At 31.5% G+C, this 23,893-nt stretch overlaps 4 protein-coding genes across 4 annotated transcripts; all 4 read left to right on the forward strand.

Annotated features, from left to right (window-relative positions):
- The first annotated feature begins 463 nt into the window (after positions 1-463).
- LOC120333594 (uncharacterized) lies at positions 464-1,475 on the forward strand. The gene is made up of 4 exons (XM_039400921.2): positions 464-600; positions 795-950; positions 1,071-1,203; positions 1,280-1,475. The coding sequence occupies exons 1-4, from the start codon at positions 494-496 to the stop codon at positions 1,349-1,351; spliced, it is 468 nt and encodes a 155-aa protein (XP_039256855.2). The 5' UTR covers positions 464-493; the 3' UTR covers positions 1,352-1,475.
- A 6,821-nt stretch (positions 1,476-8,296) lies between these two features.
- On the forward strand, positions 8,297-9,255 carry LOC120334518 (uncharacterized). Its single transcript, XM_039402026.2, has 4 exons — positions 8,297-8,435; positions 8,630-8,785; positions 8,906-9,038; positions 9,115-9,255. The coding sequence occupies exons 1-4, from the start codon at positions 8,329-8,331 to the stop codon at positions 9,184-9,186; spliced, it is 468 nt and encodes a 155-aa protein (XP_039257960.2). The 5' UTR covers positions 8,297-8,328; the 3' UTR covers positions 9,187-9,255.
- A 5,348-nt stretch (positions 9,256-14,603) lies between these two features.
- On the forward strand, positions 14,604-17,791 carry LOC120334328 (uncharacterized). Its single transcript, XM_039401812.2, has 4 exons — positions 14,604-14,747; positions 14,988-15,152; positions 15,339-15,477; positions 17,689-17,791. The coding sequence occupies exons 1-4, from the start codon at positions 14,620-14,622 to the stop codon at positions 17,740-17,742; spliced, it is 486 nt and encodes a 161-aa protein (XP_039257746.2). The 5' UTR covers positions 14,604-14,619; the 3' UTR covers positions 17,743-17,791.
- A 2,515-nt stretch (positions 17,792-20,306) lies between these two features.
- Positions 20,307-21,694, forward strand: LOC120334329 (uncharacterized). The gene is made up of 4 exons (XM_039401813.2): positions 20,307-20,538; positions 20,637-20,792; positions 21,017-21,158; positions 21,411-21,694. The coding sequence occupies exons 1-4, from the start codon at positions 20,417-20,419 to the stop codon at positions 21,459-21,461; spliced, it is 471 nt and encodes a 156-aa protein (XP_039257747.1). The 5' UTR covers positions 20,307-20,416; the 3' UTR covers positions 21,462-21,694.
- The last annotated feature ends 2,199 nt before the right edge of the window (positions 21,695-23,893 follow it).

A 23,893-nucleotide genomic window follows, 5' to 3' on the forward strand; every position in this document is an offset into this window, starting at 1 on the left:
GTAATATAGGAATATTACATGTTTTTGTCTTCCAACTATTTTAAATTCATTAATCATTACTGAACTTTTTTAAATATACAGTTTATATTTGGAGTTTCGCATAAACAATTTCAAATGAAAACGTGTTCGAACACACAAAAAGGTACCATGAAATAATTTATTTCGATCACGTTTTCAAAGCAGAAATTTTACAAGGAGAAACCTTTGACCATACTACTTTTACTTACATTATAAACACTAACTCAAGAAGGTGTTTGTAACATGCTCTGGTACTTTCCTAAGTAGTTTCAATGTTAATTCTTTTTTATACAAATCTTTTTCAAACTCAAACAAAAATCAGATATTAAATGTTATCACAAACATGAAAAGTTATGACTCATAAAAAATTTGAAAAAAAAAGGAAGTTGCCGGAAACTATATAAAGAATAGATTAGGAGCAAGAAAATCATATTTCTGAAGTTATCGTATCTCATAATACCAACTATCTATCAATATGAGATTTCTAACGATCATTGTTCATTGCTGTGTTTTAGCATATTGCATGGCTTTAGACGTGGAAAATCCGAATCCTTTACCAGAATGTCAAATGAAAAATGTTCCGTAAGTCCGTTTATATTATTGGTTTATAAAATGCTTTTATGTAGAAATAAAATCTGGAACAATGATTTAATTATTTTTCCTTATTTCGAATGGAGATTTCTAAAATAATTATTAGAGAACGTGAGTTCTTGAAAAGTTCTAAATATCGTATGTGATCTTTTAATTATGATGATAACGTTCAGTCATTTTTTCAGAATTAAGAATCCTGAATATTGCCAAGTTACAACCCCGACTAATTACTGCCCAACGAAAAAATGCAGAATCAAAATTACAAAAGGTTTTTTGTCAACTGATCCACCGACTGAAGTCGACTTGATTGGAGGTATTTACGAGGCAGTTGACGAGTGCGAGTAAGTCAATTACCAAATTATACATAGACATTTGATTTGAGGATATGCTTTTTTTACAAAACAAAAATATATTTCCATTTAAAATCGTATAAAAAATCTACCTTGTTTCTTAAATTTTAGGGTATACAATAAGAGATGCAGTTTATGGGTTAAAGATTGTACATGTCAAGCGAGAGTCAAGATGATATGGAGGAAAGCCAAAATTCAAACCAAAATTTCCAGAGAACCAGCAGAAAGATATGTCCGCATCAGGGTGAGTATTATTTTGTGTTCTGATTCCTAAAGGTTGATTACTGTATATTAAACCAGTGTTTATTCTATTTCTTCAGATTCCAGATGGTTGCATTTGTGCTAAAAAGACTGTCATACTGGATGACAAGATATTCAAGTTTCCAAATTAATATGAAGCAATCTACATCAAAAGAGATTATCATCGCAACAAAATAGTTATTTGATCATCATCATCATTATCTGTTTTTTTTTATATAATCAAAAGGCAATTAGACTCAATTTCAATAACTTTCTGTAAATTTGTCCGTATAAAAATTAGTTTGAAAAAAGAAATAAAATTTTTGTTGTGTTAAAATATTTGGTCGTTGTTTTCAGTATGAATGGTTTGATAAAACGGTAGTTTAGATGCAGACTTTTCACAAATGACGAAGAGTGTTTGGTAGCATATTGTTTAATTTCATTAGCCTATTCAATGTTCAGTCAGCATTGCAGTATATTATTAGCTCTCAGCACAATACCTCCGGAGCACAACATAAGCTAGATACATTAAAACGGGATCGGAGAAATAAAAAAAAAACTGTTCCTGAAATCATTTTCTTTTTATCCTTCTTGTGGTGACCAAGAGTAGAGATTTCAAACATACAAAGTTTCAATGATAGCTATATATATCCTAAATGATCATAAACTTTGCGTATATGTTAAACTTATCAACGAAAATTATCTTTTATAGAATTTTTTTAGTCCACCGAATGAAATATTATTTAGGGCGATAAATTTGACCAAACAATCAATTGCTGAAATGTTCGGGCTGGAACTTTAGTTTATACTTAATTCCCTATTACCGATTCTTGGAATTAAAAAATAATGGCTATCGGGTCAAGACTTCTATATGTCAATTCATTTAACAGAAAATCAAAAAGCGAAGTTGACTTTTGAGATAAACTATACCATATATTTATATTCTCGTTTGAATTATATTTCCGTGCTACCCGATTCCTATAAACGTGACACTTTGAATGTTTCTAGAAGTACGTTACATTTTGCGTAAAATTATCGGTTGAACACGCAATTTATTTAGTACTTGCACAAAGTTTACGCCCACCGATATTAAAATATTGTAATCCATTATGTAACTGTGGAATATGACGAAATGAAATTGATATCTATCCTAGTATAGAACAATGTTTAAACACACTGACAAATTTAATAAATACTATAGGCTGCTGTCTAAGAACCAATTTTAAATTTTTTAAATCACTCCAACAAGAACTATCAATAAATAATAATTCCTAAAAACATCTTGCGTTTTGTCATTATTATTGAGAATATTTTTTATAGTTATCGACTCTTCTCGTAGCAAATTGTGAAAACAATACAATTCTATTTTTTCAGAGTCTATATCTCAATATATGGTAGAAACGAGTATTTTAGAAATAAGATTTTATTACATAAACTTGGCTAAATCGGTATGTAATTTCTTTTTTATGAAATAAATGTTTTGTTCAACAAGTTAATTGTAAAATCACATAAATAAAAGCTTTAACGTACAAATATACTAATTCAGCAATGATTTCAACAAAGATATAAAATTTAAAAATAAATCACTACTTTTTTATTTTTTTGAAATTGAGATTTAGGCGAACGAGAAACAATTCCATATTTATTCAAATCTTAGATATGTTCTCAAAGAAAAATACATGACTATTTCAGCATAGATTACCGTAATATTATATATAGCAGGAGTGGCCCACCTGATTTTTTTTATGTCGACGGACAAGAAAAATGTAAAACAAATAAATAACGTGTATCAATTAGTAGAAAATTTTTTTTCGAATCATGCAAAAAACGGTAAAATGATTCTAAAGTAGTACGCGAAGCTTGAAGGCAACTGAAGGAAAAAAAACTTTAGAGATTCAATATCGGGTCACATGATTTAAAAACTTCGACACCGTGAAACAATGCATGGGATTCGGTCGCGAAAGTACAGATCTTTTAATAACAAGACTCCAACAAAGATTCATACATACAACCATTCACACGAAAACAATATTACATAAATGCATATATTTTCTCTGTTCGTTTCGTTTGCTGGATAGACTGTCCTATAAAATAACTAATATATAATGTGCTACATCTTTGTATTGTGCAGTCCTGTTATATGACCCTAAATTACTTTTATGGGTATAAGTAATATTAATTATAGAAATATTTTATTGAGGCTTATATGAAGGTATCTGAAAAACAATCTACTGTATTTGTGTTTAGTAAAAAATTCATCAATTGTTATCGTACAAAAAGAGGGCATGCAGACATATAACACAAACTAATCTATTTGTATATAGAATATTACGTGCATAATAACGACACATGACTTTCATCAACAGTTAGTCAGTCATTCCATAATGAATTTTGATATAATAGGTTTGATCAAACAAGATAGCAGGGTTCCAAATTCTTACAGTAAATCTTTCATTTTCGGCGTTGTCAGTCTTTTATAAGCTGTGAACATTGTACACATACTTGAATCAATAGAAAGGGTCATTAAACTTTATTTGTGAAATATTGAATGTTGCCAATGTGTTGTTTCGTAATCGCAGTACCTCACAATATAAATCAAAATGGCGGTCGCGGAAATAAATTGTCGCGGGGTCCGTCGTAAATAGTTGCAGGCAATGGCAGTAGGTAGAAACTGATGACCTCATGTTCATCAGCAATTGTTCAAATTACAAAAGCCGAAATATACTGTATATATTGAAAACAACTTCAAAATATGATAACAACATGTAAATTGTACGAACAAATTGGGGAATTTAAAGTTATTCGGGGAAGGAATGCTGCCATCAAAAAAATTAGAATTTATTATGACATTTGTATTTTACTTTCGTCAAAACAACAATTCAAAAATGATATCTCGTAACCATATAACATGAATCCATTAAGTTGATGAAGCGGATTTCTTTTTCACAAACTTTTTAAAAATTGGTAAATCTGAAATGGCAGCAAGATCTCATGACGCTTATCAATTACCAACTTTTTAGATTCAGAGTTACAGTCCATCTATCATTTGTTTATCACAGTATACTTTCAATTAAAAGTAAATATTAACGTTGAATGATTAACATCGCAATTCTTAACTGAGCATAATAAAAAGTTGCTCAAAACAAAAAACTGCAAAATAATACGTTTTCTAACAAACACATTAATTCACAGTTGTATGAATGATTCAGCAATGTTTAAGTATAAGTATTTGCATTGATAATTTAAATAAAAATCAACAACAACATTCATTTTTTAAAACCCAATCTCTACATAAAAATACATGCAGCATCACGTATAATATCGAAAGTTATTAAAATTACAAAAATTAGTAAATTTTCTTATCAGAAAAATAGGGAATTTTAATCTTGAAAACGTGAATGTAATAATTTCACGATAATTTACTTCCGATCTTGCAATTCTATGGTGTAAATATATATTTCGCCCGCGGTTACTTGAAAGTATGTAAATTAGCACAAGAAGATGGTAACGAAATGCGACGACATTTTTGCTAATAAAGCATAAAATTTATCACGAAAATGCTATACTATATATCAGTAGTGGCCAACACGTCGATCGCGATCGACCGGTCGATCTCCACGTTTCGAGTGGTCGATCGCGTCAGATGTTCGTAAATTTAACGTCATACCCCCAAAATTGCCTTGAACCAGTTTTATGCAACGCCTGCTGTGTGTTTTAAAACAGGACGAATACAGTACTCTACATGTGCAAAAATACATGCACAGTATTTGATTCTAGGCAAGCCCAACAAGCATTTTATTACGTAACAAATGCAAGTTTCGCCGCTACCAAGGTCTAAAATGAACGAGCCGAACATTTTGTGTCTTGACTAACAAACGTGTAGTGATGATATTTATGCGCAAAAGAAGCAGTGGCATTGAATTTTTTGTATGCGTGTGTGCAGTTATCTGCATATTCAGTACTCGTTCGTTTTTGTGTATTACCTTATTAACGATCAGTCGATCGCAAGCTATTTTGAAGATTTTTGTCGAATCGCGGACGAAAGCAGGTTGGCCACCCCTGCTATATATAATATTACGGTAATCTATACTGAAATAGTCATGTATTTATATTTGAGAACATATCTAAGATTTGAATAAATATGGAATTGTTTCTCGTTCGCCTAAATCTCAATTTCAAAAAATTCCATTTCAAAACTTGTTTCAAAAATTTTGTAATCTGAACTTTTCATACTACATTTTTCAATTTTCCATGTAATAGTACTTCTATTTTGATTTTCAAGACGTTATTTTGTTACATTTAGATCACGTCTATTTTCAAGTTTTCCTAAACTGCAGAAAATAAAACACAATTTTCGGTTGTTTTTTCGGAAGTTTTGATAGGGTTTAAAAAATAGGAACACAAATAGGTATATGTTAGAATGAAATAAATGAACAGACAAAAAGTGAGATTGGTATAGACCAGGGGTGGGCAACCTTTATCGGCTTGCGTGCCAAAATCGGCTAAATTTAACGACAAAATTCCTTCCCGTGCCGACCAAAATTAAAAACAATTTTTCGCTGCTTTCAAAGAAAAGATACACAATAATAAACCTTTTAAACATGTGCAGACAGATTCACTAGTCGGGAAAATATCAATCCGACAAACGAATTTGATTCCATTTATTATTCTATATTAGTGAGGCTTCTGCTGCTGTATTACCGCTGATGGAGATTTACATTGGGTCTTTCTTCTGTAACTTTCAAAGAAATAAACGAATTACTGGTTTCATTTTTCGGACTACTCTTATTACAAGATTTAATAAAGTTCATAACTGAGAACAGAGATTCACAAGCATATGTAGATGAAAACATAGAGGGGTAATTCAGTTGCAAAGTTTTTAAAAAAAGGAAAATTTTCGGTAATGGCATCCCAATCATGCAATAGTTAGTTTTCTGCACCTCTCTCTGTATTTCCGGTCATAATCTCTTTTGAAATTAATGGATAACCGTAAGTTAGCAAGTAACTCTAACCAACTTGAGCTTTACAACTTTATGAATAAAGCAGAAATGAAGCAAAAAGGGTGGCACGCACAGTCAAACTATATTATGTAAGAATGTAGCCAAATGAATGCTGCTCTCCTCTCGAAAGCTCACTCATTTGTTACGTCATAATATGTTTCTTTGTAGCCATATGTCATGAAAAGACAAAAAGAGTTTAAATAAATAACGGATTTTTAAACGATAATGAATAAACGAACACCTAGTTTCATCAGATAATTCTTGAAACTTGTTATCTGAAGAAGAATGATCTCGTTTTCAGAGGACTCGTTCGCGTGCCGAATAAATGGGCTCGCGTGCCAAGTTCGGCACGCGTGCCAGTGGTTGCCCACCCCTGATATAGACAATATTTAATCATCATAATTACATAGTCAATTTACTGGGACCAGCATTTAAAATTTGTCAAAATAAAACACCATGAAACGAAAAAGAAAAAAATATTTTTATTTTTTATTGTTTTATATCATAAGCAATGATATATCATTCGCAATGAATGCATTTCGTGCAGAACAAGTAATATTTACACTTTACATAAATATAACCTAGTACATTTATCATCAAATATACAGCACAAATATTATTGCAAAATTATGCACCGCATGAGGGTTCTTTGTGTACAGTTACAAGAGTTACAGTAACGACCTACGTCACAGAGGATAACTTTGATCGGAAGGTAAGTACCGGTATCGTAATGCTGAGTGAAAATATTTTGGTCGCATTCGGAATTACCGGTAACATACAGACTGATAACACAATATTTACTCAATTGAAAAATGTAGGAACTACATAGGCTATGTTAAATTAACGTATTGAGATGGGACTGTAGGTGTGTATAACTTACTGACTGACTGAACTAATGAACTATAAATAATAATAATATTACGGATGTTGATAATATTTCACCAAAATTTGTCAATATGCAAAAGTATTTTGAAATGTAGTCAGATTTAAGCATGAATTGATCATCGGCTTCTTAACCTAGATATACTCAAATTTGCTCAAAGGACTTACAGTAGGTTGATGTATTTTGAGATTGTTTATAATATATGTAGATGTGATCATAAATTAGGGAAATTTTACTAAAATGAAAATTTGGACAATTTGGGTACAAATTTGGTATTTACCAATATATGCTATTACTGAAACATCTCTGTGTATTTTTATCGTGAAATAAGTATTTTGACAAGTTAAAAAAAATTAAAAGTGTTGTCAAATCCACTTGTCATCTTTATTGCTCACCTAAAAAGTTGATAAATTTGTAACATCTGGAGAAAAATTCATTTTTTCAAAGTAATATAATGGAATATTTATTTCAGTGCATACAATGAATATTTTGTTTTTCTATCATCTTGAAAGTGCCAAAAATGTCTGTGGTTTCCAGGCTCATGTTTCTTGATAAACCTGAGACAATGGGTGGATATTTTAATGACGCGTTAAATCATAGAATGCATAGATTAGGAAAAAATCCAATCGTGCAATCATCACATGAACATTTTCAAATGAGATCTGTTTCGATAAATATTTGGCTTTCACAATAACTCAAACAACACATGATGGTAATATAGGAATATTACATGTTTTTTGTCTTCTAACTATTTTAAATTAATTACCCATTTCTGGGACTATTCAAATATCCAGTTTATATTTAGGGTTTCGCATAAATAATTTTAAATAAAAACGTGTTCGAACACACAAAAATTACTCAACTTTGCAAAAAAGTCAATTTAGAAAAGAATTGAGGTACCATAAAATCATTTATTTCGATCACGTTTTTGAACCAAAAATGTTACAAGATTAGATCTCTAACAATACTACTTTACTTTACGTCATAAACCATAACTCAAGAAGGTGTTTGTAACATGCTCTGGTACTTTCCTAAGTAGTTTCAATGTTAATTCTTTTTTATATAAATCTTTTTCAAACTCAAATAAAGATCAGATATTAAATGTTATCACGAACATAAAAAGTGATGACTCATAAAAATTAAAAAAAAAAAAAAAGTTGACGGAAACTATATAAAGAATAGATTAGGAGCAAGAAAATCATATTTCCAAAATTATTGTATCTCATGATACCAACTATCTATCAATATGAGACTTCTTACGATCTTTGTTTATTGCTGTGTTATAGCATATTGCATGGCTCTAGACGTGGAAAATCCGAATCCTCTACCAGAATGTCAAATGAAAAATGTTCCGTAAGTCCGTTTATATTATGGGTTTAATGAGTGCTTTTATGTAAAAATAAAATCTGAAACAATGATTTAATTCTTTCTTCTTATTTCGAATGGAGATTTCTAAAATATTTATTAGAGAACGTGAGTTCTTAAAAGTTCTGAATATCGTATGTGATTTTTTAATTATGCATGCTAATGTTCAATCATTTTTTCAGAATTAAGAATCCTGAATATTGCCAAGTTACAACCTCGACTAATTTCTGCCCAACGAAAAAATGCAGAATCAAAATTACAAAAGGGTTTTTGGCAACTGATCCCCCGAGTGAAGTAGACTTGATTGGAGGTATTTACGAGGCAGTTGACGAGTGCGAGTAAGTCAATTATCAAATTATACATAGACATTTGATTTGAGAATATGCTTTTTTTTCAAAACAAAAATCTATTTCCATTTAAAATCATATAAAAAATCTACCTTGTTTCCTATATTTTAGGATATACAATAAGAGATGCAGTTTATGGGTTAAAGATTGTACATGTCAAGCGAGAGTCAAGATGATATGGAGGAAAGCCAAAATTCAAACCAAAATATCCAGAGAACCAGCAGAAAGATATGTCCGCATCAGGGTGAGTATCATTTTGTGTTCTGATTCCTAAAGGTTGATTACTGCATATTAAACCAGTGTTTATCCTATTTCTTTAGATTCCAGATGGTTGCATTTGTGCTAAGAAGACTGCCATACTGGATGACAAGATATTCAAGTTTCCAAATTAATATGAAGCAATCTACATCAAAAGAGATTATCATCGCAACAAAAAAATTTTTTGATCATCATCATTATCTGTTCTTTTACATAATCAAAAGGCAATTAGAGTCAATTTCAATAAATTTGTGTGAATTTATCCGTATAAAAAATTATTTTGAAAAAAGGAATAAAATTTATGTTGTGGTAAAATATTTTGTCGTTTTTTCCAGTATGAATATTTTGATAAAACGGGTTGTTTAGATGCAGGCTTTTCACAAATGACGAAGAGTATTTGATAGCATTGCAGTAAATAATTAGCTCTCAGCACAATAACCCCAGAGCACAACATAAGTTAGATACATTAAAACGGAGAAATAAAAAAAATGTTCCTGAAATCATTTCATAAAATTATGGCAATTTTTCTTTTTATTCTTCTTTTGATGACCAAGGGCAAAAATTTCAAACATATAAAGTTTGAATGATGAATATATATATATCCTAAATGATCATAAGCTTTACGTATGGGTGAAGCTTATCAACAAAATGTATCTTTAATTAATTTTCTTTTTTTTATTCTATTTGTGAGCACGAACAATAAGTTCACCAAATGAAATATTATTTAGGGCGATAAATTTGACTAAACAATCAATTGCTGAAATGTTAGAGCTGGGACTAGTTTCTACCCAATTCTCTATTACCCATTCTTGAAATTAAAAAATAAAGGCTATCGGGTCAAGACCTCTATATGTCAATTCATTTAACAGAAAATCAAAAAGCAAAGTTGACTTTTGAGATAAAATTATATCATATATTTGTATTCTCGTTTGAAATATATTTCCGTGCTGCCCGATTCCTATGAACTAAACGTGACACTTTGAATGTTTCCTAGAAGTACGTTACATTTTGCGAAAAATTATTGGTTGAACATGCAATTGATTTAGTATTTGCACGAAGTTTACGCCCACCGATCTTAAAGTATTGTACTCCAATATGTATCTGTAGAATATGATGTAATGAAACTCAAATCCATCTTATAGAACAATGTTTAAACACACTGACAAATTTAATGAATACTATATGCTGGTATCTAAGAACCAATTTTAAATTACTTCAACAAGAACTATCAATAAATAGTAATTCCTCAAAACGTCTCGCGTTTTCTCATTATTATTTAGAATATTTTTTAAAGTTATTGACTCTTTTAGTAGCAATTTGTGAAAACAATACAATTTTAGTTCTCATAGTCTATATCTCATTATATGATAGAAACGAGTATTTTAGAAATAGGATTTCATCACATAAACTTGGCTAAATCGGTATTTAATTTATCTTTTATGAAGTTAATGTTTTGTTCAACAAGTTAATTGTGAAAACACATAAATAAACGCCTTAACGTACAAATATACTAATTCAACAATGATTTCAACAAAAATATAAAATTTAAAAATAAATCACTACTTGCATTTCTTAAGTCGACGGACAAGAAAAATGTAAAACAAATAAATAACTCGTATCAATTAGTAGAAAAAATTTTCTCGAATTATACAAAAAAACGCTGAAATGATTCTAAAGTAGTGCGCGAAGCTTGAAGGCAACTAAAAGAAAAAAAAAAACTTTAGAGATTCAATATCGGGTTACATGATTAAAAACTTCGACACCGTGAAACAATGCATGGAATTCGGTCGCGAAAGTACAGATCATTTAATAACAAGATTCCAACAAAGATTCATACATACAACCATTCACACGCAAACAATATTACATAAATGCATATATTTTCTCTGTTCGTTTCTTGTTTTCTTAAATAAACCACCACCAACAAATTAAATAAATAATATACAGTTGTGTGAAAATTTAGTATTGTAAGTTTAATATTTTTTTGTCGGGGGAATTTGTAGAACAGTCTTTAATAAAAATAGAAACTCTTTATTAATAAACAATTGACACATGGTAGTTCAATGTGGCTTTGTTGTTTATTGCCCCTAGAAAATAATTATTGGCCCTGTTGAATGGAATCAAAACAAAACGCTTGAAAGTTTTCAAGCCATTTATAAACTTTTGCACTTTTTTGGTGACGATTTTTATTACATAGAAAAAAATGCATGAGTGTAGCAGTAATCTCAAAAATGTATTAATATAAGTGAACCTTCAAGAAGAACATTTGTTTTTAGTTTTTAAATATTAGTGGCTTTCCTGTTTGACATGATTTGGGAATTGGAAAGTACCATGTTCTTGTAATAATTCCACGATCGGGAGCCCTAATCTCTAATATTAAATGACGTACAAAACGCATTGGACAAATCTATTGCCTGCGGTTATTTGCGGTTTAGAATTTCCTATGCAAATTACAATTGCCCAAGAATATTATGAGATAGATGAGACTTGTCATGTGATTGCAAATTTTTTTTAAAAATTTGTTAGACTTCCGGACTTTTCAGATAAGAATATAAAAGATGAGTAAACTCATACTTCATTTAGATACTAAGTATTTGTTTTTTTTTTGCTGAAAGTAATGTGGAATATGTCGCAATAAAATTGACGCAATTGTTCCAAAATTACCGATGTTATTGAAATAAGAATAAAGGTAATTATAATATTAATTTCAGACTTTCTGAATTGAAACAAGTAACATTTTTTGCAAGTAAATTTTTTCATTTGGTTTTTATTGATGAGTTGGGTATATTTATCAATAGCCCCTATCTCAGTCTCCTGGTTAGATTTTGGCCTTGTTGTTCAAAAAAATGATCTATAACTGAAAAAGGTTCAAACTTTTAGTGTGTAACAAATTTGAGATAAAGTACATGAAACTATCAGTAAATTTGTAATTTTTGAAATGCATTTGGAATAAATTAATTTTTATTATCAAATTTACCAATGCCAAGAAGTAATATTATGTAAGATTATGATGAGTTCCTATAGACATAAAAATAAAGGCACTTTTAAAATCAATAAAATGAATCTATTACATGACATGAATGTATTTTTTTTATATCACTCTTCTAACATTTATGGAAAGTATTTTTCCTATTAAAATTTTAAAAATACAAAAATACGAATGGAGCAAGCAGCAAAATGTGTTTTGGAAACAACTATTTTACATAGACGAGGCTAGTTTGTATACTATTCGATAAAAAAAGAATTGTAAATAATTAACGAAAGTTCAAACTGAGAACTAGCTATGTCTGTCTACATTCGTTCAAAAAATTTGAAATTTTTTTTCGAGTATATTAGCATTTTACATTTTCTCAAGTTCCATTCGAAATTTTCTATTGTCACGAACGTGAATGATAACATGACACAACGCGCACGCGATATTTGAATAATTATTATTATCTTGATACTTATGTGCCACATATAGCAACATACTGTAAAAATAAATACAGAGTAAAAAAGAGAGTGTTTTAACACGATAATTTTTTACGAAAATCCTTTTTTTCGTCACGATTTAGATAAAAATTGGAAAACATCAGAAATCATGTGGTAATGAAACTATATGTGACAAGTTTCATATTTGTTGAAAGTCTTACTACGAAAATCGTGAAACAATTTATATTTTATTAATTTTATATTTGTTAAAATTGTAAAAATTAAGAAATATAAAATGAATGTAGAACATAGTATTGTTGGTCATGATAAATTCAAACAAATTATGTTTAAAAATAAACTACAGGCAATAGGCCGTTTATCGGCGTTTTAAAAATAACATGTACCATTTAATATTACAATACGCAATCAACTCATCAAGTATATTTTCATTTATATTTTATTTTTGATATGTTTTTATACTAAAATGTTGCATTCAATAAACAAATTGTGCACGTTATTTAGTGAGAGTGTTTTTAATACATGTTTTGGTACTTTTCTCGAAGGGTTTTTAATATTTTTACGTAATTCAAAGCCGTTTACATTCGAATAAAAAAATATAGTCACGGGTGGGTCGCAATTCAGAGAAATGGTAAACGAATTTTTCTGTCATCGATCGACAAGGAAAACTATAAAAATGGCTAAAATTTTCAAAATTCAATATTTTTTCCAGAATTTGATACTTCTGTTCATCTTTGTTCATTATTGTGTGATAACATATTGCTAGTCTCTAGATGTCAACTTCTCGATCCCACCTAAATGCCAAATTTGTTTATATTCCTTTGTGATTTTTTGTTGGGTTTTCATTCAAACTAAAATCTTTTTTTTTCTCCTTGTTCGGATATTCACTTCTGAAATAAATACTAAAAAAATGTGAATGCGTAAAATGATGTGAAAATTATACTCTCTTTTACAGGAATTTAAACAAATCAAGTTAAATCAGCCAGAAGATTCTTCAGCAAAACGCAAATTGGAAAAAAATGCCATACAGTGTTGACAAAGTGTCACTTCTACGAAAATCAGACCAAGAAAGTCTGGTTCAATGTCTGTGAAAAAGTTTAGACAATCCATATTTTTTCCAGTGAAAAGATTTTGCAAAAATAAATCTAGATTTGAAACAATCATATTTATATTTGCATTTGGGAGATGTGCACAGTCTTGCAATACTCCATGCAAAATATATTTTAAGTTAATAAGAAAACAGCGCCATCTTGAGTACATAAATAAATTTTATTGGTGTTTGTTCAGAATACCTCGCATTGTTAGGCGTTCGCAGTTTACAAAACCCGATAATGCCAAGTATGCGCTTCGAAAAGATTATTAACGTATTCGTCATTTGAATCAAAACTTATTGACGAGGTGTTAGTTAGACAGAAAGAATAGTTACACAGAAAATTACATTTCTCACATAAGGAATAAATTTCAGATATGATTTTATCAATAAATATGTTATAAATTAAACACTTTAATATTTTGAGCGTATATCTATTTTCTAATTCAAACGAGCTCTGGAAAAACGAGATGAAATAGTGAAAAAAAAGATCTGATTTTTAGGAAAATATTTGGAATTGTGTAAGCAAGCGACAGCGCAAGGAAAGAAACGAAATATACCGATCACTATGATCAAGGTGGGTTGCTTTGCGAATAATATGAATATTATACTGAAGTATAAAGTAATACTGCATTTCTGAATTATTCATATATATTTATATATATATAGCAAAATGAGCCAAATAAAAATAGCAAAAACTATCTGCCAAAACTATCTGTAACTGCAGCACAAGAATTTTTACGCATGCTCAACCCGAGGGTGTGATGTAGGTGTGGCTCCATTATCAGTCATCTTTTAAAAATAACAATCTTGACTTCACAGCATTAATATAGATTGACAATACTTTCGATTGTACACGAATTGTAAACAATGGAAATTCCCAAATCGTTCTTAAAGGAGATTAAATCTTCAGATTGCGGTTTACTCAATTTTCTACGTAAAAGTGGGCTACCATATTTTAATAACAATTAAAAAACGCTTATGGCAAATCGTATTTATAAAGCTTCTGAGGTAAATATCACCATTTTGCTTTTGAGCTGCCGATGAAATGAAACGGTTTATTCATTTTCTTGTCTGGCTGTGTGTTGGCGCGGCCTTCTGCTCAGCGGGAGGTCCACCAAGACGGGATAAAGCGCCACCACCACCACCACCAGAATGCCAACTTAAAAGACCACCGTAAGTGAACTGCCATTGCTTATATTTTTCAGCGTGTTTATATTTTATAATAATGTAATTATACTTTCCTGGTAATCTAATTCACCCATATTCGTTTTAATGTAAGTCAAATTGTCCTTAATACGAGCTCGTTAATATCTAGAAAGGTCGTTTAAAAAAAGTTTAAACAAGATGTCCTGTCATTTAATTATTTTTTATTCATTTCACATTTTTCTAAATATTTTCTAAAAATTATTTTAGATTAAACAATCCGGATCCCTGTCCCATGCATGTCTATTGGGAACACAGATGTTTGCCTCCGAAACCATGTTTATTTACAATTAAGAAAGGGATTGTAAGAGAAAAAGGCGTGAAACATTACGTGAAACTGTCTCTTCCAGTAACCCACTTATCTCGGGAATGCAAGTATGTAAAATATCTGTTCTATTAAATGTAATTTTAAAAGTTGCATGTTACTAGATATTCTTCGCTGTTACAATTTTAATAGGACAGCTGAAAAATCTACGTTACATATTTAAAGTATAGTTTCATAGTTTCAAATTCGTTACACTCGCAAAAAGGTAAGTCGTATTAATCTAATTTTATTTTCAGAAAATATGGAAAAATATGTAGTCCTGGAAAAAAATATTGCACATGCCAACACAAGGGAGAGTGGGTTAAGATAAAGGCTTGGGTACTTTGGAAAAAGAACAACTTTCATATTTCTGCTCTCAAAAAAGTTGAAGCGCTAGTAAGTTAATGAAACGGAAAAAGCCTGACAAGCTTGATTAAAATTATCCTGACAGATATTGTAATGGCTTCTGTTTTCAAAATAGAGTTTGCTTGCAACATTGGTCTTAAAAATGGCTATTCAATGTCTTGGGTACTTTGGAAAAAGAACAACTTTCATATTTCTGCTCTCAAAAAAGTTGAAGCGCTAGTAAGTTAATGAAACGGAAAAAACCTGACAAGCTTGATTAAAATTATCCTGACAGATATTGTAATGGCTTCTGTTTTCAAAATAGAGTTTGCTTGCAACATTGGTCTTAAAAATGGCTATTCAATGTATCACTAATAAATACTTCGTCATGTAATAAATCACTGTCAACGGATTTACTATTCGAATATTAGGTACCACGTGATCTGCGTCGCTTCACTTGGACACAGAACGTCTCTGAACCGATCGTGAATTGCGCGAGAATTCACCTACAACGCTCGCTAACAGACAAAAGCGACAAATTTGAAAAATCGTCTTTGCGTTGTGGTGTTATTTGTTTTCTTTGCGTTTCGATCGTTCATTTCAATTCCATATGTCGCACAAAGAGGTACCGACACCGTTCCCTAAATTTAGAAACGTTAAATCAGATGAGGTATTTAAAATAAATATTCCAGATTTTAAACTCTGTGTGATTGGCGGCACGGGATTAGCCGTTTCATGCATGAACCAAACATAAATTTGTTAAACAAAAATTAAAAGTTGAATTAGCTTTTGCGTGAAACCGTACATAGTATAACACGAACAAGCTATGACCAGAAAAGAAATGGCAGGACATAGTTCTTTTAATGTACTTTCAAATAATTCTTTAGTGATCCCTTTCATTCTTGACTAAATAATGTTTCGAAAGTGTAAACATTTCACTCGGGCATGCATGGCGGGTGGAGTGTAGAAATCGTGAACAGGAGTATGGCGTAAAATCAATCGTGAATTTCGATGTAACAACGCGCACTGTCTCGTTTACCAATTGTTTCATCGTCGGAAATGATTACATTCGTTATATTTTGAGCATTTTTGCACTAATAAATAGGGCGTGACATTATCAAAATTGTCAAGAGAAGTAAAAGTGAATTCGCAAATTCCGTAAATAAAATCGTGAATTACTCGGTAACGATATTAGCTATAATGATCGCGCGGTTTGTTGAAAGAAAACGTCGGAACTTGGAAGAGTTAGTTATAATTAGTGCCTGGCCATCTATTATGCACAAAAGTAAAAAAGCGCAATTTTTTTCAGCATTAGGTCGCATATGTAAATTATTATTCAGGAAGCGCTGTTTATTAACGTCATCTCGTCATATGGCCACGCAGAAATGCCTTTATTGTCGAATTATTTAGTCACTATTTTAAATCAACATTCGGGATTGACGCAATCGCAGCTTTGCGAGGTTTATCTGTAAAGTAACATAGACACCATAAAAAAGCATAGCAAAGTTAATTACGGTATTGTCTTAATAAATATCTACATCCCAGTATCGATAATAATATACCATTCGCTTAATATTGTGACGGTAAATTTACAAACGTTGATAAGTAATATGAGAGCCAACGCAAATGATAAAAATGAGAATAATATTAATTTGGGTTTTTACATCAATCCTTAATGGTTTTAACAGTTGTTGCCGACGTGACCGCACGGGTAAACCCGAAATATAAACGTCGATGTCCGCCGACCCGAAAGAATTAATACTTGCAAATAACAGAACGGTTTTATAAATTATATATCGCCGCAAAAACGGTCACGGTGACAAAAACAATCAGCGATTATGACGAAATTAACCAGTAAAAAAACGCTTTGTAGCGAATTTTTCAATGTCTTTATTAATTTCCAAAGGGAGTATCGACCGACGTTGTAGACCTCCTGTTGTGTATAAAAAAATATTCGTTATTCGGTATTCGTTAAAAATATTCGAACTATTCGATTCGAAAAAAATATTCGATTTTGCCCACCCCTACATGTGATATATTATACTAAGATTTAATATTTTATCTGAGACTTATATTCTGACTCTTAATCTGTATTTGAATTGTCAGTTATTCCGAGATATATATAAAAATATTTACTATTTTTTTCTGGTAATCTAATCTAATATGTAATTGTGATTACCAAAGCAACCCGTAGTCACATTACTATTTTCTAGCTTATCCAATTACATTTTAGCCCTCATTTATTTTAATATTATTTTATAGGTCCCGGGTGGATGTATGTGTGCAAGGAGAAACATAGCATCTTTCGTACCATAATATCTTTTTTATCGGATCTTAAATCATATTATGGAAAAAGCGATTTATCAAGTTGACAATAAATAAATTGATATTGATGCATTTTGATTATTTATGTCATTCATGTGGATCAGTATTCAATTTGGGCGATTTCGCACCATTTTATTAGAAATGATGAAGAGGTTCATGTCAGTAAAGTTATCACATCACGACTGCGACGATATTTCCGTGTTATATGATTTATTCAGACAGCTGAAAATTAGATACAATTCAAAACTAGATACAGAATCCAAAGTATAAATGTAACATGTCGCAGAAATGAAGGACATGAATAACGAATAGGGTTCTCCACTGAATAAATCATCAACCCAAACAACCCCCTCTCAGAATCGAATTTGCCGAACTTGGAAGATTACTATTCTCCTGGATACTTAGAAGCTGTGCACAAGTGCAGAAGATGTGCACTTGTTAATGAAAACAAAAAAAAAACTATAGGGAAACTTTAGTTTCCACAAAATTATTAAATATATATAGGGGGTAAAACGTCTTAAATACATCTAAAATTGGCAATATGTTTAGTTATGAATGGGACACATGCCCTTTGGTAGAGTAAATAACTGTATATAGCATCTAGTTTCTCAGATAACAAAATATAAAAAAATAAGCCTGGCACTGAAAAAAATTCTTCTATGTAAAATCATCAATGAATCAATCATCCAATGCGTGGGTACTTCTTCTTCAAGAAAGAGTTCCATGAGAAAGAGTAATTAGTGCGTTAGACTAATGTGGGGTGATGTCAAGTCAGCTAAAGTCTAGTATTTTTCAGCCATTTTTTCAAGCCAACCAAATTTTGTAAAAAAAAAAGGCATTTAGGGTTTCTATTGCCGCAAAATTAAATTATAAATACAAGATAATCTACAAATATTACTCAATACCAAATAAACAATAAAATCTACTAGAAAATAAAATCACTTTTATGTTTTGATTGAAAAACAAAACAACAACGAGCAACCCAGTTTTCGGTCGCGACCCGAAGGTTGGGGAAAATGAATTAGTCCATTTTACTCTAGGCCTAGGGTGATTATACGCAATGGGGTTTCTTCGTTTATTTTTTCAAATACCCAAACTTAGCTTACGTAAATTCATATGTGAACAAATAAGAGATAATCTTCCCTAACCCCGAGCCGAAGACGTGGGTTTCAAATTAAATGACGACATACCTAAAGGCATCATTTGATAATAAACTGTTTGTCAAGTTGTTTACAGTTTTCTATTACAGCGTCGTCACAAATGCATTTTGGCGTATTCTTATTGGCCACTAGAATATTTCCCTCGAGTTTCCTAAAGTTGATTGACTTATTATAACATAATTAATATACCACGATAAGAAAAATTTCTTGATGTAGCTGATAGCTTATTTAAAATTCATAATATGCTAGGATAAGTTTTATTATGAAATTGGCCATAAACTGTGAATTTCAGAAATAATGTCTATTTGTGAACTTTTTATCATTTTGTAATGACACATAACGATCTGTGTATACAAGCAATTTGGCAAAGGTGGCAGAAATAAATACAGTTTTAGGAGTATAAATAAGATTTTGTCTGCATTTGCTTTGTCAAAAATACAAGGAAATTAAAAATCAGGAATTTATTTAGACTGAGCATATATTTTTAGGTAAAAATAACGCATGAGTTGTATAAAAAGACATATTTTGTTTGATGCTAATCAATAGAAACTTACTTGTACTTCTGGATATATATTGCATATTTTAGCAGTACAGGAAATATAGCAAGCATCATCTTTATTTAAATAATGGTCACGGTTTCAGGAAATCTTAAAATGCCCAAAAAAATGATCTTATTGTGCTACGCGATTTTTATTCGTTGTCTAGTTAAAATGGCAAAACTAAAGAAAAAATGGTGGAACGATATCGGCTATAAAAAAATAACTGTATTAGTGGGATTTTGGGTCCGCGCAAAGCAGTCCTTGGATCAGCGAACCGGTTCTTGTTCTTTTGCTTTGTCCCTGTTCTGAAATCTGTTGATAGCGAGTTTTACAAAGAAAAACCTGTTTTCAAAATTTCGAATCCCACCACTCACTAACGGGAATATCATCAGAAATACTATTGTGACAAAACAAGTTGAATGAATGTAATACACGTGGCTAAGATTTGAAGTTTTTCTGTATTTGAATACGGGTAATATGGATAATTTACCAAAGTACTGTTCTGGTTTATACCAATACCCAGGGGGACTCAGCTTTGCTGGACCATTATCAAGATTCTAGATAATAAAATAAATGTGTGCCGTATACTGGAGTGAAATAAACATTTAACTACAATTATTAAAATCGAAACCGCGTGGCATTTGTTTTAGTTTCAATTTAGCATGCGTCAACAGCAATGCCGCAAGCAAAGATTCCGGAATATATTTTTCCGATCAAATGAACTTTGCACTATTATCGCATGTCAGCAACAATTATCGTAAACATTGGAAATTCCCATTCTTTCACTAATTCTACTTATCATACCGCTTCATCTGTAACAAGTACTAGTGTTATAAAGATGTTCTTGAAATCGTCTTTCAGCCTTTAACAATCATGACGAAAATAGGTTTCTGTGTTTTTTTGAGAATTTATATAATCAGGGTTATGACTATCGAAATCGTCAGTTGCTAAATTTGCTGCGTTAGAATGGAAGTTGCAGTTTTTTGTATTGTACTTGCTTGTGTGACTGCGGGTTGGGCTTGGCCGCCTATAGGACCCAAAGACCTGTCTCTGCCTGTTCCTCCGCCGTGCAAACTTAAAATTCCACCGTGAGTATATAGTTCACTGTCAAAAATATTGGCTCCTAATATTTTGTCTTTCTAATATTTATGAAAATTTTATATTTGTAATATAAATTTTGGTTCAGATGGAAAAATCCTGAACTTTGTAGCGAGGAGAAAAAGTCTAAATGTTTTCCGAGAACTTGCATCTTTACAATAACGAAGGGATACATTTACAAAAATGGAAAAAAGAAGGAGGTCAAAATTGCAAGGACGGAAAAGATAAAAGTTGTTGAATGTCGGTAGGTTAAATCCATGTATTGTTATATTACACACATATGTAACTGATTGAAGAGACTGATCCATGAATTGGCAACTCGGAACTTAGTATGGGCCAAACTGTATTTTGAGTATATTATTCGTACAAACATTTGATAAGATACGAAAGAGTGCTACTTAATAGAATGTAATTAAATTATATGTAATCAAATTAATTTTCAAATTACATTAATAAAAATAATTACAGGGACTATCTGGATAAATGCGACGCCAAGTTTTTATTCTCGTGTAGATGTCAACATATGGGAAAAAAAATCTTTAAATTCTTGTATGTCGCAAAGAAAATTAAAGGAAGATGGAAATCTATTAGAACTTTGGTTCAAGTCAATGTAAGTCTTGTTAAGTATACAAGCCTTGTGAATGTCATCCTTTCAATGCAGATTTCGTAACAAATATAAATGTCCATTAATGGCTCAAACACATTTTGACACTTTTGACGCCATTAGAACATTGACACTGCTCAAATGTTACGTAAGTCACCTGTGAGCAAATATCTAAAAAAACGTAATATTTTTGCAAACTCATTATAAATTGATTAATTTTAGTGATATATAACTCAAAATAATATTTTATTATCACAGATTCCTGATGGATGCATATGTGCCTCACCGCTCATTGTCGAGATAGATTGAACACGGAGTCATAAATTAAATACCAGACGAACGCAGATAAAGTGTCAAAATTATACGCTGAAAATAAATTTATCTTTGCAGCAATAAACATTGTTATTTTTGTTTCACGCTGAAACTGTATCAGTTAGATATATTATCTTATTTAAATCGTCAAATGGGTTTTTGCCTAACATATTAAGCAGAATTTCATATTTTCCGTTGATTGTGACTTTGTCGGTAAGGTTGTGCGAGGCCTAGCAATAATAAATATAACAATTTCGAAAAATTGTCAATATCTACCACAAAATCCATTTTATACCAGTTTTCAGTCACCAGCTGTAAATTACTTTATCAGTCATCAGGGGGTTTTACGTTGCAACTATTGAGAACCTCAGCATTTCAAGCCATTTGCTGTCAAACGTACCAAGATCATATATACCGGTATATGGTATATGTATGGATAGTACATGCACTGCCTCTCTATTTTACAAATTAACATACAGACACAGCATGAAATGTCTAGTTACCGACAAGAAGCAATCCTTCAAATAAACCAAGTGATACTAACTGCATTTCAGTTTGTTTGATACAAAAATAAAGTATATTTTGCAACGTTTTTGAAAAAATATTCAAAATGAAATTTGCAAAAATATATTCCCACAAATCATAGGTTATAGCAAGTCATAATCGTTTTATTAAAATTATGACAGAAAATATAATCTCACCTGTCGGATAAAGCCTTTTCAGTAAACCTTTTATCGACTTCTGTAGCAATCTTAAAAGCTTAGCACTAGCAGTATCTCTTCAAGCCCATCTACTTTTATAAGTAAAATATAGCCTAACGCTAAAAATTAGAAAAGCAAGAAATTAATTCTCAAATATGAAGACACGAAGGTAGCAAACATATACCGATATAGCATGGCCTGAGCACAATGAGCTGAAAATATTGGGGAACAAGTGTAACGGAGACGTTGAACACGACGAAATGAAATTTTTTTTTTAATCAAAAAACAGCAATACATATAAAAGCTATATTTTTCTTCGATTTCGGAGTACCGAAAAAAGAAAATCAATTGTTCTATAAGTCTAGAAAAGGGGTTCTTAAACTTTTAAGCTGCGCCCCCTTTTTAGGATTTGTCGAGTCTCGCGTTCCACATAAAAAATAACTAGCTGACAATAAATTACAAATAACAGATAGTAAGGCAAAAGTATGTTTTATTAAAAAACACGTTGAAAATACGAGGATGAAACGTAAATATCCAAACTAAAGAAATATTAATATCCGAAATAAGGCGGGCAAAATCAAATCTAAAAATATTTTTATTTTTAATTACCTTCACGTTTCCTCAAAAAATTGTCTACGTCCCCCTAGTTGGGCGCGTCCCATCATATGGGAACCACTTGTCTAGGAGAAAAGCGTATTTTCTAAAAAACAACAATCACGCCAATAACAACAAAACGTATGAAAACAACAGCGATTTAGCAAAACGATTCACAATTCCACTTCGTACCTACTGTCGTAACAATAAGTTTCGCCCGGCGCTTCGGTTGGGGTTGATTTGTTTACCCGTTAATTAGGGGTAAGTCCAACGGTAGATACACAGACGTGACCACACGTGAAACGACATTGGCGATCTATTACTATCACTTCTGGCCCTAGTTGCCCTGCGGTATGTGTTCAACGTTTAGCCTGTTTGTAAGCAGCTGTGTGCTGCGATAGTTTCCCGACGCTCTAGAAGTGTACGTAGACTGAATCCTATGGGCAGGGAGCATATTCACTTGGCTAACACAGACAGTCCCCGAACTCGTAATAGAACGAAAATAAGAAAAATGGGAATAAAATCACGGCCTAATCCTAACCTGGTACATACACTACGGGAGTACTAGTTTCCCAGAAGTCGTGTCGATGCTGCAATTCTGGAGAAACATTATCAACATGCTTTTGAAGAAAAGAAATTTACGTTTGGCGCTAGTTGTCATTCGCAATATTAAGATGTTGTTGTTTACACCAAGCAGAAGCAACTATCTCACCTGTAAACGCAGATCCGTGCCAAACCAAGGTGAGACAGCTGTACTTGGAATATACAGGTAACCGAGAGCAGGTCGCTGAAACACAGGCAGTACTGTGCGATGACGCGCTTGCTGCAATCTGGGTCTACTACCTAAGACTTTCTCAACTAAGACGAAACAGACGCAGGTAGTACAGTCTAGTGCCATATTGTAGCAGAGTGTTTGGTTCTTACCTGCCATCATATCGAAATAAATAAATTTATCTGTCCATTTAAATTACAAATCGAGCGTATCAATTCACTTCGGTATCGGTACCGGTAAAGCATCAGCTGAGCACAGAGTATTCCGAAAATGGCGGACTAATGTGACGTAATGTCACGTGTTGGCACCATATGCACAAAAATCTGGCGCGCGGAGTATGCATAGTATAATCTATGCTGGAG

Source organism: Styela clava, chromosome 15, assembly GCF_964204865.1.
Source record: "Styela clava chromosome 15, kaStyClav1.hap1.2, whole genome shotgun sequence".
Classification (NCBI taxonomy): Eukaryota; Metazoa; Chordata; class Ascidiacea; order Stolidobranchia; family Styelidae; genus Styela; species Styela clava.

Coding starts and splice junctions, on each gene's coding strand:
- LOC120333594 (XM_039400921.2), top strand. CDS start 494: ATGAGATTTCTAACGATCATTGTTCATTGCTGTGTTTTAGCATATTGC. Junction 601..794: donor TGTCAAATGAAAAATGTTCC/GTAAGTCCGTTT, acceptor TCATTTTTTCAG/AATTAAGAATCCTGAATATT. Junction 951..1,070: donor GAGGCAGTTGACGAGTGCGA/GTAAGTCAATTA, acceptor CTTAAATTTTAG/GGTATACAATAAGAGATGCA.
- LOC120334518 (XM_039402026.2), top strand. CDS start 8,329: ATGAGACTTCTTACGATCTTTGTTTATTGCTGTGTTATAGCATATTGC. Junction 8,436..8,629: donor TGTCAAATGAAAAATGTTCC/GTAAGTCCGTTT, acceptor TCATTTTTTCAG/AATTAAGAATCCTGAATATT. Junction 9,039..9,114: donor AAAGATATGTCCGCATCAGG/GTGAGTATCATT, acceptor CTATTTCTTTAG/ATTCCAGATGGTTGCATTTG.
- LOC120334328 (XM_039401812.2), top strand. CDS start 14,620: ATGAAACGGTTTATTCATTTTCTTGTCTGGCTGTGTGTTGGCGCGGCC. Junction 14,748..14,987: donor TGCCAACTTAAAAGACCACC/GTAAGTGAACTG, acceptor AAATTATTTTAG/ATTAAACAATCCGGATCCCT. Junction 15,153..15,338: donor CACTTATCTCGGGAATGCAA/GTATGTAAAATA, acceptor TTTTATTTTCAG/AAAATATGGAAAAATATGTA.
- LOC120334329 (XM_039401813.2), top strand. CDS start 20,417: ATGGAAGTTGCAGTTTTTTGTATTGTACTTGCTTGTGTGACTGCGGGT. Junction 20,539..20,636: donor TGCAAACTTAAAATTCCACC/GTGAGTATATAG, acceptor ATTTTGGTTCAG/ATGGAAAAATCCTGAACTTT. Junction 21,159..21,410: donor GAACTTTGGTTCAAGTCAAT/GTAAGTCTTGTT, acceptor TTATTATCACAG/ATTCCTGATGGATGCATATG.